Source organism: Tiliqua scincoides, chromosome 1 (assembly GCF_035046505.1).
Source record: "Tiliqua scincoides isolate rTilSci1 chromosome 1, rTilSci1.hap2, whole genome shotgun sequence".
Taxonomy (NCBI): Eukaryota; Metazoa; Chordata; class Lepidosauria; order Squamata; family Scincidae; genus Tiliqua; species Tiliqua scincoides.
The window spans coordinates 68,130,301-68,148,650 of NC_089821.1; the positions used below are offsets into that span (position 1 = coordinate 68,130,301).

Consider the following 18,350-nt stretch of genomic DNA (forward strand, 5'->3'; position numbering starts at 1 on the left):
ATCTTATCCTTATCCTTCCTGTCCTAGCCCAGGCCCTGAAACGAAAAACAGAAGGACAACTGGAGGAGGTTACAAAGTCTGAGAATTATGAAGACCTCATTCCTGAGACATCCTAGGAAACTAGCACTTTCCTCCTACAGCAAGGAATCACACTCCATATTGAGCTGCAGGCAAGAAGTGAGCCCTTTAGCCACCTGCGAACTGTCCTCATTAACTTGTGAAGGGGGAGCTAGTCTCTTCCATCAAATAAGTTTTCTTAACCAATATCTTAAACCTCTGAAGGGGGTGAGAAAGCATGCAAGAGACATACAGCATCCCCTGCCTCTTGGTGGATTTGTTAAGGGCATTTGTTTGATGGAGGCCTGTGGCTAGTTTCAGGCTTCCCCTATAACTAAATGATGTTATAATAAATAAAATGATTTTATTTATTTTACTCAGAATAAGCCCATTGCGTTCAGAAAGACTTAGGCTGTAATCCTATCCTAGTCACTGGAAACAAACACCTCTACCGATAACAGTTTTAGAACAAAGACTAAAAATGAATCTACATGCAGAGCACACTGAAACAAAGGAGGACAAGATAGCAGCATTATGTGTGTCATCAGTGTAACTGCACACGAGAGAAACAAAGACAGACAGAGGGTAACGCAAAAGTCCATATAGTCAAAGCTATGGTTTTCCCAGTTGTAATGTATGGCTGTGAGAGCTGGACCATAAGGAGGGTTGAGCACTGAAGAACAGATGCTTTTGAATTATGGTGTTGGAGAAGACTTTTGAGAGTCCCCTGGACTGCAAGGAGATCAAATCAGTCAATCCTATAGGAAATCAACCCTGACTGTTCATTGGAAGGACAGATGCTGAAGATAAAGCTTAAATACTTTGGTTATCTCATGAGAAAGGAGGACTCTTTAGAAAAGACTCTGATGCTGGAAAAAATTGAAGGCAAAAGAAGAAGGGGATGAGATGGTTAGATAGCATCACAGAGGCAATGAACATAAATATGGACAAATTCTGGAAGTTAGTGATAGACAGGGGGGCCTGCCGTGCTGTGGTCCATGCAGGGGCAGATTCAGAGTTTGTGTTGGGGGGGGCATGAGCACTAGCTTAACTCCAGAGTCCAGGTCAACCTAGCAGATAGACCTGGACTTGGAGTCCTGATCTACCTGCCAGGTAGACCAGGGCTCCCAGTTGAACCTGTGGCCTCCATGGCTGAGATTTGCTGTGTGGGCAGACCTGGGCTCCCAGTCTGACTGCTCCAGCAGATGCCCTGCCCAGTAGGCACAGTGCTTCCTTTCCTCTCAACTTTGCTCCCCATTCCAGCAGTTGCCCTTAAATTTACTTACAAGTTAAAGGTGTTTGGGTCCATAGCGTTAGATATACAATTTATCATCATAATATGAAATCCATAATGCTCAGAATGGCACATTTGCATATGATATTTTTCAGGGACTATAACCAGTGCATCCAATCCTGCAAGCCAGACAAAAAAACCCCACCTTTTCTGGGGTTCAGCTCCCTATAATTCTAGTTTTGTATTTGACATCAACACAGATCTCTTCTCTGTGAATATGCCCAGAAAATGATGCTGCCCTCATATCATATTTAAATCAGACTCAAAACAAAGGTGCAGTTCATCAGTTACAAACACTTCCAAACAAGATCATTTAGCCAAATTTCTGCTTCTCCAACAAGCCCATACCACACTTAATGCGGAAAGCCACAGGTCTCCTATACTTTTAACAGTGACATTCTATGCTAGACAAGAATTCACCAGCTGTTCTTTCTGCACCAAGGACCAATTAATCTAATTAAGGGCCCAATCCCATCCAACTTTCCAGCCACAATGCAGCCCCATGGTAAGGGAACAAATGTTCCCATACCTTACGGAGGCCTCAAGTGACTGCCCCTCCACCACAGGATGCACCACACGCCCCATTGGTACAGTTGCACTAGTGCTGGAAAATTTGATAGGATTGGGCCCTCAGTTCAAGGTAGGAAGGTCTGGAATTTTCTCATCATGTCAAAATCACCAGAGGAGCACTTCAAGAGCTGCCCTCCTTTCTCCCCCCCCCCAAGTTTCACCATGAAACATCCTTTATTTTTTCCCCACCCCACCCCCTTGTTTGGGGATGTTTAACATCCAGTGTGAGAGTGCACTGAAAAGGAGTGTTTGCTCATACTTTGACTTTTTAGTTGGTTTTAATATGTTTAAGTATGTGTGTCCCCTAACAGCTCCAGCCAGCTAACTGCAGTTCTTGACAAGGGGGCAATCTGCGCAGTGCGGCATCGTTGTTCTCTGCACCAGGACGTTTAAAGCGCCAGAGTTGCAAATCAACTCTGCCACTTAAAAAAAATAGTGGCTGATGAGGGGGACGAGCCTCCAGAAGGAGGGCGGCTCCTTGACTGATTAGCTTGCCCAGCCACAGAGCTTGAAAACAAGGGGACAGCAAAGGAGCCTAAAAGTCACTGAGCAGATCTACTCAGAAGTAAGTCCCATTGTGTTCAATGGGTCATACTCCCAGGTAAGTACAAACAGGAGTGCAAAGGAGGAGGAGCCAGAACAGAGTGGCAGAGCAGGAGGTCATAGCTAAGGGGGGAGGGAGAGCCACCCCCCCCCCCCAACAGCCTCAGAAAAAGCCTCAAAAGAAGCGCTGGGCTACCGATGCGACAAAAAAAAATCTGGATCCACGCTTACCCTCTGCCACTGCCCTTCCTCACTGGCAGGACAGCTTGGGGGGGCACACACCTATGGCACCCCCCTGCATCCGCGGGATCACAAAGAGTTGGGCACGACTTGACAACTGAACAACAACAACCAAACAACCGAAACTTATGCTTGGCAGTTCCTATAGGTGAATCTATTGCTACTGTGATCTACCTGAAAAGCATGTGCATCTCTCTTAGCGGTACAGGTCCTAGATTCCCTTGGTATGTGTGTGTGAGAGTTCATGGCATGATGGATTCCATGTGGCTAGTAAGAACTGATGGATACAGGAGCTAATACAGGCCTGTATGCTTGGAAAACCAGAGAGAGAGAGAGAGAGAGAGTGAAAGAGGCAGGGAGGGAGGAAGCCACATACGGACACACCCCCACAGGTCAAAGAGGACAAGAATAAGAGTCTGAGACACATAGCCTCTGAGTAATCTACCTCCAGGACAATGCACTGCCCCCTCGTATCCAGCAGGTGGCATTGTACTAACTTTCCAACAGTAAGGACCATATGAACAGTTGCTGCCTGTCCAGCTGCCCCCCTCTATCACCCCATAGTTTTGCCTAGCAGCACTTACTAGTGAAATGCAACAATTGCTGCTGTCTGGAAAGAAAATCTAGCAACCCAATCCTAGACACCCCACCCTCCACCGATGCAGCTTCACCAATAGAGCACACACTGTACTGTATGCTGTGGGGGGCGGTTGCACAAGTCTCCTCATGGTAAGAGAATTTTCATTATCTTCAGGGCAAGCGTCAGGTGCCTGAATGGATCTGCACCAGGCATTTTGCTGGCACAGAACTGAGGAGAGTAAGGGAGAGGGAAGAGAAGAAGGAATGGGGATAGGATCCAGGCACATGCCAGTGTTGCCAAGATTGACCCGATCCTTCCCCAGTTCCACCTCCCGCCTGCCCCTCTCCCTACGCAGACAATCCCCCATTCCTCTCCCTCACTGCTTCCCACCACCTCCACCCCTATGCTGGCCTACCTCTGCTCCTGTGGGCAACTGGTAGTGGCAGCAGGCTACCCACACCACCACCATTTGTGGCGGTGCTTCCAAAATGGCCACTGTCATATGGCATATGGCTATTTACAACAGTGGAACTTATGTTTCGCTGTTATAAGTCATAGTTTGAATTGGGTCCTAAGAAAAGTTTACATAATTTTCCAAGATTGAATTCCAGAGTGATGATGGACACTCTCACATAACACCAGAACCAGGGGACATCCACTAAAATTGCGTGTTGGGAGAGTTAGAACAGACAAAAGAAAATATTTCTTTACTCAGCATGTGGTTGGTCTGTGGAACCCCTTGCCACAGGATATGGTGATAGCATCTGGCCTTTAAAAGGGGATTGGACATGTTTCTGGAGGAAAAATCCATTATGGGGTACAAGCCATGATGTGTATGTGCCACCTCCTGATTTTAGAAATGGGCTATGTCAGAAGGCCAGATGCAAGGGAGGGCACCAGGATGAGGTCTCTTGTTATCTGGTGTGCTCCCTGGGGCATTTGGTGGGCCGCTGTGAGATACAGGAAGCTGGACTAGATGTGCCTATGGCCTGATCCAGTGGGGCTGTTCTTATGTTCTTATGTGTGTTAACTGTTTCAGCAAAAGCAGAGAAGTGTTGCATCCTCAAGATGACACACTTATAAGTCTCAAAGGGGCCAGAGGACTGTTAGCTGTTCTCCCAAGAATATTCCTCTGCACACCCAAGAGATTGGGGCCCTTATAATGAATGCAGCACAGTCCCATAACTGCTCTGTTTTTCTCCGCCGCAGCATACTTGCTATAAAAATCAAGGTCTCCCATCCAAACATGCAATTCCACAAGTCAAAACAGGCAGTCCTTTCCCTCTGGCTGGTAAGTATGAAAAATTCCAAAAAGAACCTTGATAGCATTGGGGAGTTCATGTTCCCAAAAATGGACTGAAAATGTCATTGCATTTCAATCCGAAATTAGTCACAGATGGGCACATCTGTCATTTTCCCCTTCCTTTGTGCATCAGAAACAGTATGATGTGGAAGAAAACTGGAAATATTCATTAAAGACATTAGGGAATGAATATTGGAGGTGGGAAGTGTCTATAGCTGAGTGATGAACTTCTAGGCTTGACATGAGCAGGATCCTAAGGGCTGGAAGGGACCCTTGTTTAAAACCTGGGAGATCTGCTGACAGTCACTGAAGGCAATGATTTGACTGAGCTATGATTTGACTCAGTATGGGGCAGCGTCTTATGGACAACTATGCTTGAAATAACTCTGAAACCGTTTTTGCAATTGAAATTCTTTATATTTGCTGCAGGATCTTCAGTCCCGAGATTGATGAGCTCAGCAGGTGGCTGTGCAATTGTTCTTATGCTATTCATTCTGATAGAGCTCTTGTGACTTAAGAGCAGAATCCTCTCATAGTCCAATGGCCAGCACAAGAGCAGACCCTGAATCAACAACTATCCTTGCCCTTTGTAACCTCCTCCACCCCCTTGATTGGTGGTGCAGAGAGCATACAGCCCTGCTTGTCTGGTTCAGAGAATGCAGGAGGTGGGGACCAAGGCTGTGCTTCAATAATCCCTTTCCCTTTTGCTCCATCCCAATTTCACAGGCGCGAGTCTGAGGAGAGAAAGGGGGCAGGGAGGCTGCAGAAAAGGCAGACGCTGTTGCTACCAAACCCACTCCTCCTGCAGCTTCCCTGCCCTCATCGTGTCCCTGTCTTGTCCAGGAAAAAATTAAGCCAGTGGCAAAGAGCCTCTGCCATCCTGTCCTGGTGTCCCCTCCTTCTTGTCCCTCCACCCATCCTCATACAGCCAAAAAAATAGATTAAAGATTAAAGTTTGCTTTAAAAAAAAAAAAAGACTAAGAGCACAATACTAATTTGCACTGGAAAAGGTAAGTCAAGTTGCCTGTGCTGTATCCAGCACAAGGTAGGTGCCAGCTGGAGGGAAAGTGAGGTAAAAATATGTTCCCCCATACCCCTTGTCATGCCCCAGCCACCCCTACGAGGCTACTTGGATCTGCAACAGTGATTTCGCGGGTACAAATCCAGTGGCCTGTGTAACGCTGCTCAGGCCAGGGATGAAGATTGGGATTCAGCCTGCACGGCCATGGCCGATCACAGCCCCCTCGCAGGCCCAATCCGCCTCCCCGCCTGCCCTCCCTCACTCAAAAATGTCCCCTCCTCACCTCCATTCCGCCCTCCTGCCACACTCTTTGACCTCCCGCTCTGGCCTTGTGCAAACGTACCAGTGCAGGGTCAGGATTTGGGAGCCAGCACAGGCCTCTTTACCAGTCTCCCCAACTCACAAGGCAGCACAATCATGCCTTTTTGGAAGTCTCCCCTGCACCAACTCAAGTGAGGGTCTGGATTGCTCTGTAAACATCTAAAGGCATCCAGGAGATGAAGGAGGGGGACACCAAAAACTCCCTTTCCCTCTCAGATGTGTTAAGGGGAAAGACACAGAAAAAGGTCTGAAGTTTCAGATTGCCTGATATTTAAAAAAAAAAAATTCTTTTTACCCCAACAGGAAAGACTGAATTATGTCTAGAAAAAATTATACTATGGTGACCAACTTTATTCTCCGTGGATTAACAGACCATCAGGAGATGCAGCCTCTACTCTTTGCCATGTTTTTAATCATCTATATGATCACTTTGTTGGGGAATCTTGGGGTGATTGTATTAATCTGGCTAGATCCCCAGCTGCATACCCCAATGTACTTCTTCCTCAGCAGCTTGTCCTTCTTAGATGCCTGCTATTCCACCACCATCACACCCAATATGCTTGTGAACTTTCTGGAGGAGAACAAAACCGTCTCTTTTGCTGCCTGCATGGCACAATATTTCTTCTTTGTGATCTTTGCCACCACTGAGTTTTTTCTCCTAGCTGCCATGGCTTATGACCGGTACGTGGCCATCTGCAACCCTTTGCTCTACACTGCTGTTATGACTAAGAAGCTTTGTATTGCATTAATGGCAGGATCCTACTTTTCAGGTGTGGCGAACTCTCTGATTCACACAAGTGGATTGTTGAGATTGTCCTTTTGTGACTCCAATGTCATCAATCACTTTTTCTGTGACCTCACCCCCCTCCTGAAACTCTCTTGCAGTGACATCTACCTCAATGAGATGCTCCTTTTCACTTTTGGCAGCTTTTTTGAAGTGGGTACCCTGTTGATCATTATCATGTCTTATGCCTTCATTGTTGTAGCTGTGCTAAGAATTCGCTCAGCTGAGGGAAGGTATAAAGCCTTTTCCACCTGTGCCTCCCATCTCACAGCTGTAGCCATATTCCATGGGACGATTCTCTTCATGTATTTCAGGCCCAGTTCTAGCTACTCGCTGGACACGGACAAAATGGCCTCTGTGTTTTACACAGTAATAATACCCATGTTGAATCCCTTGATCTACAGCTTGAGGAACAAGGATGTCAAATGTGCGTTTAGAAAAGTAATTGCAAGAAAAGCATTTTCTTAATAAATATGTTTTGCAAGGAGAGTTGTCAAATGAAGCTGAAGAAAAGTGCAGTTCCTTGACATACGCTTTTTCAGGCGTATAATCTTAACCCATATAAAACCATTTCTTAATATCTTGTTGATCAAGGGCCATAATATAATAAAATTCTAGCAAATACATTTTATTTCCTCTCTATAGACATTTATTAAGGAGTCCATCCAAGGCACGAAGACTTAGGAGCAGATTGCACTGTTGCCACACTGCTCATTCACATGCACACATATCTTCTTGCACGTGTCTTGGGCACTTGCACAAAGTAAACTCGCTTGGGCTCAGATTGGGCCTGAGCAACCTCAAAGTGCCTCTAAATTAGGCTACCAGTAACCACTAGACCGAGATTTTCCCAAGAAAATAGAGTGTATTGAAATATAAGCAAACAAGAAAAAAAGAAACGAGAACCATACCTTACTGGGAGGGCCCAGTGGCTCTTCTGAGTCGTACTGGGTTGACAACCCACTCTATTGGCCTCTGTGGGCCTCGGAATGGCCCAAGGAAGTGACCAGAAGTGACTTCCAGTTAAACTGGAAGTTGCATCTGCAAACTGGAAGTCACTTTCAGTTGCTTCTGTGGGCATTCTGAGGCCTCCAGTGCAGTGGCATCGCTAGGGTGGTGCCGTTTGTGCGGGCCGCACCGGGTGACGCACACAGGGGAGGTGACATGCTAAAATCGCAGTGGTTAGGAGTAATACTGTCATGTTATATACTGTTGGATGCAGAATTTCCAGCGTAATGCAATGCAAGAAACCGGAGTGAAATATCTCCTTTCCATCAAAAGTTATGGCCAAAAAGCCAGAGAACAAAAAATGCATGGAGCCCTATGGAAAGTGAAACTGAGCCGTATATTGCGTTTACTCAAGCGTAGGCAAACTTGCCTTAGTTTTTTCAGAAAGGGCAGGCTGAGAGGAATCCAAAGACACAAGAATGGTCCTGATCCAATGAATGCAGCCCCCCAAAACACCTGAGCAGGAAGTCCCTCCCTCCAAGCAGGCGAATGTATTGAGCCCTATGGAAAGCAAAACTAAGCCTCATGGTTGTGTTTACTCATGAGTAAGCATAAGTGCCTTAGCTAGTGGTCAGGTCCGGCAAAGGGGAATGTCAAGCCACCAGAATGGTCCTGATCTGATGGAACTAGAGCTCAGTAAATGCTCCAGAAGGCAGCCTCTCCCCCATTAAAAAGGATAAAAACAGAGGCTTCAGCTGATAAGGTGAACTTTTTTGAGACTTGCAAAGCCAGGTGGATCCTGACAGTGATCTGGTTTAAACAGAAGTTCTTAAATTGAACTGGGCACTGGGTAGGCTGAAAACCTTATTGATTTTGGAGGGGGGTGTTATTGCAGGCAGGCTACAGAGAAAATTCACTTGGTGGAACAGGGCTGGCTTCTGCTTATTTAATTTTTTGTTTACTTTAATTATTTATACTTATATATACTAATTTGCCTGATGATGTCACTTCCACCATGACATCACTTCTGGTGGGTCTTGGACAGATTGTCATTCTAAAAAGTGGGTCCCAGTGCTAAAAGTTTGAGAACTGCTGCAATAAGGTGTTAGTAAGTTGACACCCTGGGGGTGTGTGACATCACTAGTGACCAAAATCACTAAATACACAGTTTGGAGGAATAATACCATTATGTTATATATCGATTAATGCGTAATTTCATGCAGAATGTCTGCAGAATGTTCTATCTTTATTCTATCAAAAGGTACAGCCAAAAAACCAGTGGGGGCGGAGTTATGGTACATCACCATGCCTATCACCTGGGGTGTTGCCCCGCCCACTACATGGGGGCTGGCATCCTGCACCAGGTGACGAGAACCCTAGTGACCCCACTGTTCCAGTGGCCAATCAAGTGGATCGGGTGCAACTCAAAGACCCTCCCAATAAGTTATGGCATGGGTCACAACCCACTGCAACACTACACACCACAGTTTGGGAAACAGTGCTATATGAGATTATATATTTTTCTATAAACAAACAGAAAACCTAAAAGGAGGAATGTTAAGAATTACTTCTGGGATCAATTATCCTTGCTCAGAAGCATCCCACTAAAAAGAATTTTAATTGCCTCATTTATGCATTAGAGATGTTTCAGAAATGGTCAGGTGATTTGTCTCAACTCTTTCTGAGCTAAATATATCCATTTCTGTAAACTAGACCTCAGTTTCCTGAATGCGTTCTGAAGCTATTGGATGCATTCCCTTCCTCTTACAGGTAGGCTTTGTAGCATTAACACTTTGTCTGCATGCTGTTTAAAGGTGACATAGCATAAGCCACTTCTGTCCAGGGTTTGGCTCTTCTCAGGGTCAGTTAAATAGTCTGCATCCCACAAAGTACGGCCCACCAGATGCCCCTGGGAGCACACAAGACAACAGGATACCTGTATCCTTTTGCAACTCCCTTGTATCTGGCACTCAGAGATAGGCTACCTCTAAAACTGAAAAATGCATAGTCACCATGACTTGTAACCTGTGATGGACTTTTCCTCCATAAATCTGTCCAATTCCCCTTTAAAAGCATCTAAGCCAGGTGCCATCACAAAGTCCTGTGGCAAGGCACATCACAGATTAATTATGCACTGGGTAAAGGAATATTTCCTTTTTTCTGTTCTAACCTTCCTGCCAGTCAAATGTAGATATGTGAGAGAAAAGAACTTCCCTCTTTCAACTCTATAAAACCCATGCATAATTTTATGTGTCTCATGCACCTTCCTTCTAGAAGAGCCTCAAATGTCGTAGCTTTTCCTTGTAAGAGAGGTGCCCTCGTCAGCTAATCATTTTGGCCACTCTTTTCTGCACCATCTCCAGTTCCACTATATCCTTTTTGAGATTTAACACTGAGAACTGGACACAATTCTCCAGATGTGGCCTTACCATCAGTTTGTAGAATGGCATAATAATATTGGCTCTCTTCTTCTCAATCACTTTTTAAAATGACCCTGATCATGGAATTGTTCTTCTTCACAGCCACCGCACACTGGGACAACACTTTCATCAAGCTGTCCACCACCACTCCAACATTACTTTCCTAATTCTTCCCCTGTCAGCGTGCCTGCAGCTTCTATGGCTAAGAACACCTCATGGCTCTTGTAATAGGGATGCTGCTAGGTTGGCGCCACTTGCACAGCCAGAATTGGATGCAATGCTCCAGGGTCTGTGGAGTCATGCTTTGCCATGTGGTGCCAGCTGGGTTTCCTTAACTGCCAGTGTATTCATGGAAGGTTTGTGAGTTTCATGCTGTTCAGTTTGTTGCCCTTCCTGAACTTTTCTCTGGTTCTCCCTGACACATTTTGTTCCACACCTTAAGGACTTAGGTAAGGCAATTAGGGTGCAATCCTAACCAATTTTCCAGCACTGGAAAATGCCACTGCCCAGTGGCAGTGCCACTGGGGCATGTGCTGCATCCTGCAGTTGGGGGGCAGTCATAGAGGCATCCTCAAGGTAAGGCAGTGTTTGTTTCCTTACCTCGGAATTGCATTGCCCTTAAGTCAGTGCTAGAAATTTAGTTAGAATTGCGACCTTAGTTCACATTCCATCTATCTCTTTGGCATTGCCTTTTTCCCTAAAGAGTTGGGTTTCCAGGATTTTTCCTCTGATTTTAGGCTTAGGAGGATGTTTAAGGGCTTGGCCAGCGGCACCTGATCATCATCCTGCTACCCTGCCATTCTGTTGAGTTTATGTAATGCTTTCTTTGCTCTTTGTTCTTCCCCACAACAGTCTGTTGTCTTTAGGACTGCCGCTTTACTTTTGGTGCTATTCAGCCTTTCAGCCAAATAGATGGTCATTTACTATCCTAAGTTAGATGCCCACACAAAAGGGGGTGGAGTTTCAGATGTTGCCCTCTGCAGGTTTTCTCTTGCTCTAATTGGCTTTCAATAAAATGGCCCAGTTTCACCCAAACCTCTGTTTCACCTGATTACTAGGGGTGCATACAGATCTTGTACTAAGTGCCATTAAACATGAATTGATGTATTTATGAGTAGCCATGTATACCATTTCACTTTATATTAACAGGCTGTCTTGGTGAAAACCTGCAACGTTAATTTTTTTTTTTTAAACTTATGGCTGAAAATCATTTAGTGTATGAAGGAGGGTAGCACAAAAAGCTCCCTTTGCCTCTCAGATGTGTTAAGGGGAAGGACACTGTTTCAGGCTGTTTCAGACTGCCTGATATTTATTAAAACATTTTCTATTTACTCCAACAGGAAAGACTGAATTATGGCTGGGGAAAATTATACCACGGTGACCAACTTCTTTTTCCTTGGATTAACAGACCACCAGGAGATGCGGCCTCTACTCTTTGCAGTGTTTTTAGTCATCTATATTATCACTTTGTTGGGGAATCTTGGGATGAATGTATTAATCTGGTTAGATCCCCAGCTGCACACCCCAATGTACTTCTTCCTTAGTAACTTGTCCTTCTTAGATGCCTGCTATTCCACCACCATCACACCTAATATGCTAGTGAACTTTTTGGTGGAGAACAAAACCATCTCATTTGCAGCCTGCATGGCACAATATTGCTTCTTTGCAATATTTGCCGCCACTGAATGCCTCCTCTTTGCTATCATGGCGTATGACCGGTATGTGGCCATCCGCAACCCTTTGCTGTATACTGCTGTAATGACTAAGAAGCTCTGCAAGGGGTTGGTGGCAGGATCCTACTTTTGGGGTGTGGTGGATTCTCTGGTTCACACAAGTGGATTGTTGAGATTGTCATTTTGTGACTCCAATGTCATCAATCACTTTTTCTGTGACCTCACCCCCCTCCTGAAACTCTCTTGCAGTGACATCTACCTCAATGAGATGCTGATATTCACTTTTGGCAGCTTCCTTGAAGGAAGCACCCTGTTGAGCATCATCATCTCTTATGCATTCATTATTATAGCTGTACTCAGGATTCGCTCTGCTGAGGGGAAGTACAAAGCCTTCTCCACCTGTGCCTCCCACCTCACAGCTGTGGCCATCTTCCATGGGACCATTCTCTTCATGTATTTCAGGCCCAGTTCTAGCTACTCGCTGGACACAGACAAAATGGCCTCCGTGTTTTACACAGTGATAATACCCATGTTGAACCCCTTGATCTACAGCTTGAGGAACAAGGATGTTAAGTGTGCTTTTAGAAAAGTAATGGCAAGAAAAGCATTTTCTTAGTAAATATATTTTGTAAGGAGAGTTATCCAATAAAACGGAAGAAAAGTGTGGTTTCTTGACAAAGGCTTTTCCAGGACTTGCATAATCTTAACATACAGGACCATTTCTAAATATGTTGTTAGCCTAAATAAGATAAATTATAATAAATAAAATTCTAGCAAATATGTTTTATTTTGTCCTTAAACGTATTCATTAAGAGTTCCACCTATGGCTTGAAGACTTAGGAGCAGATTGCACTGTTGTCAACACTGTTCATTCAAGTGTACACGTGTCTTCCTACAAGTGTCATGCATACACACCCAAAGTGAATTCAAATGGGCTCAAACTGGGGGAATTAGCAATAAAGTATTTATAGAGCAAGGGATCAAATTCAGCAGCGTGTAACAGTTTGGGGATCATTGGAATGGCTAAGCAACCTCCATGTGCCTCTTAACTGTTACTAGTTTTGTTGACTGACTGACTGTTACTAGTAACCACAAGACTGAGCTTTTCCCAAGAAGACAGAGTTTAGTAAGGTGAGTGCAGCCTGGCCACTGCTGCATGCTGTGAGTGGCCAGGTCCATGCAACAATGAATACCAGACACTTGCTGCCAGTGGTAAGACAACACAGGGGTCAGGATGGGTTCTACAGCTTGAAGACTTAGGAGCAGATCGCACTGTTGTCAACACTGTTCTATAAACAAACAAAAAAATCTAGAATGAGAAATATTCAGAATTACTTCTGGGATCGATTACCCTCCCTTAAAAGCATCCCACTAAGAGGAATTTTAATTGCCTTGTTTATGTATTAGAGATGTTTCTGAAACTCTCAGGTGATTTGTCTCAGCTCTTTCTGAGCTAAATATAAGCACTTCAGCAAACCAGACCTATGTTTCCTGAATGAGTTCTGAAACTATTGGACATATTCCCTTCCTCTTACAGGTAGGCCTCTTACAGGTAGCGCATTAACACTTTCTCTGTGTATTAGTTGAAGTTGCTGTAGCATTGGCCACTTCTGTCCAGGATTTGGCTTTTCTAAATAGTCTGCAGGCACAACCCTGAGGCACCCATGGACCAGCACAAGTTCCTTGTGCCAGCCCATGTGAGTCGCAAACGTGCCGTAAGGCTGACACAAGCCTCTGCGTCGGCTTCCTTGGCCGAGCTTGCCAGGCTGGGCCAACTCAAGACTCTGTGGAGTGGGCAGGAAGGAGGCAAGAGGAAGGCGTTCCTGGGTGGGGGGAGGGTGGGTGGTGGGTGGCCCAGGGAATGGGTAAGGGGAGCGGGAGGCGGGGCTGGGATTCAGCACTTACTGGATCCCAACCTTCAATCCCGGGGAGTTTGGAATGGCATGAAGCCGCTCCACTCTCCTCGGACTTGTGCAACCTCAGAAGGTGGTGCAATTCCGAGGAGACCCATTGGGGCTAGAGCATTTTACCTGGAGGCAAGGGGAAAAGTTTCCCCTTACCTCTGGCTGAGCCAACCCGGGCCCCTATCCTGCACTGGATACAGCACAAGCCTCTTGGTTTGCCTTTTCCAGCACAGGGTAGGATTGCGCCCTGCATTGCACAAAGTATTTAAGGATACGTGAGAATGAGGTAAGCTGTTCAACCTCCTGCATGGCTGACATTTCACACCTGAGAAGCTTATTATTAATAATTATTATTTTTAACAGTATTTATATACCTTTAAATGAAAAGTTCACAAAGCAGTTTATAGAGAAAAATCAAATAACTAATGGCTTTCTGTCCCAAAAGTTCTAACAATCTAAAAGGTCCAAATCCTAACCAACTTTCCAGCACTGGCATAGCTGTGCCAAAGGGGTTGTGTGCTTCATCCTGTAATTGGGGGACACTCATGGAGCCCTCCTCAAAGTAAGGGAATGTTTGTTCCCTTACCTCGGACCAGCATTGCCCTTATGCTGGTCCTGGAAAGTGGGTTAGGTTTGCTCCCTTAAACTACTAGACAACCTGAATCACCCACCATCTCGTTCAGATAATCATCCACTGATGCATTATTCAATTGTTACCTGCCTTTTTTCTAAACTAAAAAGCTTTAGATGCAGTAGTCTTTCCTCCTCAGGATGGTGTTCCAGCCCCTGGCTCATTTTAATTGTTTTCCCCTGCACTTTTCTTCAAATATATAATATCCTTTTTGAGACATGGTTACCCAAACTGTACATAGCATTCAATGATATTTGTATTCTTCACAGCTGCTGCCCACAGGGTGAACATTTTCATCAAACTATACACCACAACCTTAGGGTGCCTCTCCTGGTTAATCATTGAAAGCTCAGAGTCCATCACTGTATATGTGAACCTGGGAGTTTTTGGCTCAATGTGGAAAACTTTACACTCAGGTACACTGAACTGTGTTTGCCATTCCATCGCCAACTCACTCCATTTGGAGAGATCCTTTTAGATCTCTTCACAATCTATTTTTGTTTTTGATGCTCTGAATAGTTCAGTTTTGTCTTCAAACATGTCCACCTCATTGCTTACCCTTTACTCCAGATTACTTATCTACCAGTTAGAAAACACTGGTTGGAGTGTTGATCCTTTGAAGGAGTCAGACAAGCATTTTTTTTTTCCATTGTTCAATAATCAATTGAGTGCAATTGTTAAGGGCAGTACAATCCTGAGCTGTCCGGCACACAAGGCTGCTGTGGTGCCAAATTAGCTGTCACGGCATCCAATGTGTGCTGGGCAGTCCGCAGCAGCTCCTTGTGGGAAGAGGACTTTCATCCCCTTCCCCTGGGTAAGGGAAGTAGTCCTTCAATAGCTCTTGAGCTGGTGCAGATTCAAGGAGTCCCATGTCAGGCTGTGTGTCCCAACATGGGGCTCAGGATCTGGTGGAGCTGAGCTCCGCCGGTCCCACCCCCTGCTGCCCCATCCTCTCCCCCAGCCATACCTCCTCCCTGCCCTCCCCCACCTCCTCCCCACCTTCCCCCCACCCCCACTCACCTCTCCACTCCCTGGTGGTTTGGGCATTACTCTGGGCAGTGGAATGTGGACCCAGCCCTGGAACTAGCTCAGCATGGGCACACACTGGGCTAGCTCTGGCACTAGGCTCACACATGTGCCTTAAGGCATGTTTGCAACAGTGTGCGCCAGAGATAAGCCTGAGATTCAGATATTCAGAGCATGCCAGATAAGCCAGAGATTCAGCATGCACAGTGCTGAATCAGGCACTTAGTTGCACTGACAACCAATAGGATCATATTAGGTTGTCTGCACATGTTCAATGGTGAATGAATTCCAATGCCACCACTCTTTAAATAAGGCATAAACATTCTCATTGCCCAATACTAAAGAGGGCCTGCTCTGCCAGAACATGTGTTTCACCAGTGCACCCTGACACAAGAGCACCAAAAAGCTGTTTGCAACAGCACAAATCCCATGTGTGTCAGCAGAAACGCCAGAGCCTGCTGGTGCTGGTAGTCATTGGAAGCCAGCTGGAGCAGATATGTCCAGTGCTGTGGTGGGGAAGGGTGGGGAGGAGTGGAACAGGGCAGGGGAGGGTAGAATGGGGCAGTGATGGGGCAGAGCCTCAGGAGGGGGTGGGATCAGTGGGACCAGTGCATGTCATATCCAAACCCCCTTCTTGGGCCTGATTTACCTGCAAGGATCAGCACAAACTTGCACCAGTGATATGGCACAGGTCTGAGTTGAATGCCTTTATGTAGGCTTCCTTGATCTGAAGGGTGCCTTCGATTCTGTGGATAGGGAGCTTCTTTGGCCCAAGTTGGAAAACATGGGGATTGATAAAAGATTGCTGCTGCTGATTAGGTCCCTCCATCTAAATACTTCATGCAGGGTTAGACGCTCCTGGAGTGGGAATCTAACTCATTCCATCATCACTAACAAAGGGGTCAAACAGGGCTGTGTCTTGGCCCCCATGCTTTTCAATCTGTTTCTAAACGATCTTGCCCCATCCCTGAAGGAAGTAGATAGCCATTGTCCGAAGCTTGGCGTAAGCCAAGTGCCGCTACTTCTGTACGCGGATGATGCAGTACTGATATCTCATACTAGGATTGGCCTAAAACATCTGCTGAATCACACTGAAGAGTATTTTTTGTCCAACAAATTGCAAATCAATTATGCTAAATCTAAGATAATGATATTTGCCAACAGATGGAAGGCTTTTAAATGGTCTTGTAATGGCAATAAAATGGAGCAGGTTAAGCATTTCAAGTACCTGGGAATCAACTTCCATTACAGGCTCACTTGGGCTTGTCATCGTCAGGCAGTGAAGAACGCACCCAAACTAGCGTCCTCAGCTATTTTCCCTTTCTTTTTCACCTGCGGCAATGCTTATGTTCCAGCCACTCTGGAGGCGTTTAAGGGAAAGGTTCTTTCCCAGGTTCTTTATGGCTCTCCTGTCTGGTATAAGGCTAAACCAACCACTAGAACGCATTCAAGCCTCCTTTTTACAGAAGATTTTGGGTTTACCCAGGTGCCTTCAACTACTCGGTTCTGTGTCTCAAGGTGGGGTTAATTCGGCTAAAGATGACTGCTTGGCTAAGATTACTGAAATTTTGGTTTAGGATTTTATTTAACCCTCTCTGGTCTAATGCACCAATTATTGTCGGATTCAGTCTTGCCATTAGAGATCACTGATCTTCTAACCAAATTTAAGTCAATAGGGCTGGACACTGCAGAGCTAGGCATGATTGGCTGTGATGCTGCTTACAGAATCGTCAAAGAAAGAATTCTTGACATTGAAAAACAAGAGCTGTTTAGTGCTGCCAGAACCATATGCTCTCCACTCTATTTCCATGTTCCAGTCAGTTCTGGGAAACCGGCCTCCTTCTTTTATCACCTGGAGTACCCGCAGGCTCGGAATGCATTCACACTTGCAAGACATAATGCTCTTCCATCAGCCTTGTTATCGGGCAGGTTCCGTGGTATTCTCTACTCAGAGAGGAAATGCAAGTGTGGTAGGGATTGTATTGAGACTATAACACATACCTTTTTCTACTGCCCACTACATGATGTTTCACGCAAGAAATATCTAGGCCCATTGTTAACTAGGATGCAGGGCTGGGAGGATTCAATCATGCTTCAGTCTCTCCTTTCCACACCTGACTCTGAGACCCTGGATAAGGTTGCTTCCTTTTTATCTGGGGTAATTGCCAGGCAGAGCTCTGGGACTCTGGGCAGTGTGTGAGGAAAAGACCGATGTCTATGTTGTGTTGTCTTGGTATATTTTTGTTTTGTTTTGTTCTTTCTCTGTATTTTATGCCAATAAAGGTCTTACTGAACTGAACTGAACTGAGTTGACCCATTGCATCTGCTGGGGCTTACAAAAGTACCCTTGCCCCATGGAACCTCCAGCAGCCAAAAATCCCCCATGGGATGCAGCATAGCCTGTACCTGTGCCACAGCATCATCCCATGGGAATTTATGTTGGATTGGGCTGTCTGAATCTACCTCACATCATGTCCCTTCAGACAATCCAGTTTCATGTAGTTATTTGTTATGGGGATGGAAAAAGTCAGTGAGTGATCATTTTAGCTAGCCAAGCAGAATATTTCTGTTCTCATACACTCTTTGTGATAATGGAACTGTTTGAAAATGATTGCACTTTACTTTTCAACCTTTAATAACCAAATGATAGCAACAGTTCAGGAAGAGAAATAAATCTTCAACACATCTCTGTGTGTGGTTGATTCTACACATTTAGCTATGAGCAGAGGGAACAGGGCATTCTTTTAAAATTATGAAAAAGAAATTTAAAATAGAAGTATTTTGTGCAGTCTGTTTGGAGTTCCGTGTTCTTCTGTGTTGTTGTTTTAATGTATTTCATCTGTACGTATCACAGTAAACACAGTTCTTCAAGCGCAGATCGCCATTCTCATCATATTTTGATTTTGTTCTTCACTGCTTTGGAACACAGAATCTATCTGTGAATTCCTGGTTGTAAAATTTCTTTTCCTGGTACTCCAGTCACTAAATATATCTTTAATTAGTGCAATTCTCTCCATATCCCTCTCAAAAAAGCC

The 18,350-nt window shown here is 45.2% G+C and overlaps 2 protein-coding genes across 2 annotated transcripts; both read left to right on the forward strand.

Annotated features, from left to right (window-relative positions):
- Positions 1-2,025: 2,025 nt before the first annotated feature.
- On the forward strand, positions 2,026-7,181 carry LOC136654317 (olfactory receptor 5AR1-like). The gene is made up of 2 exons (XM_066631282.1): positions 2,026-2,048; positions 6,254-7,181. Exon 2 carries the CDS (start codon positions 6,267-6,269, stop codon positions 7,179-7,181), a length of 915 nt encoding a protein of 304 aa, XP_066487379.1. The 5' UTR covers positions 2,026-2,048; positions 6,254-6,266.
- Positions 7,182-11,389: 4,208 nt separating this feature from the next.
- LOC136654328 (olfactory receptor 5AR1-like) lies at positions 11,390-12,370 on the forward strand. Its single transcript, XM_066631294.1, has one exon. It carries the CDS (start codon positions 11,435-11,437, stop codon positions 12,368-12,370), a length of 936 nt encoding a protein of 311 aa, XP_066487391.1. The 5' UTR covers positions 11,390-11,434.
- The last annotated feature ends 5,980 nt before the right edge of the window (positions 12,371-18,350 follow it).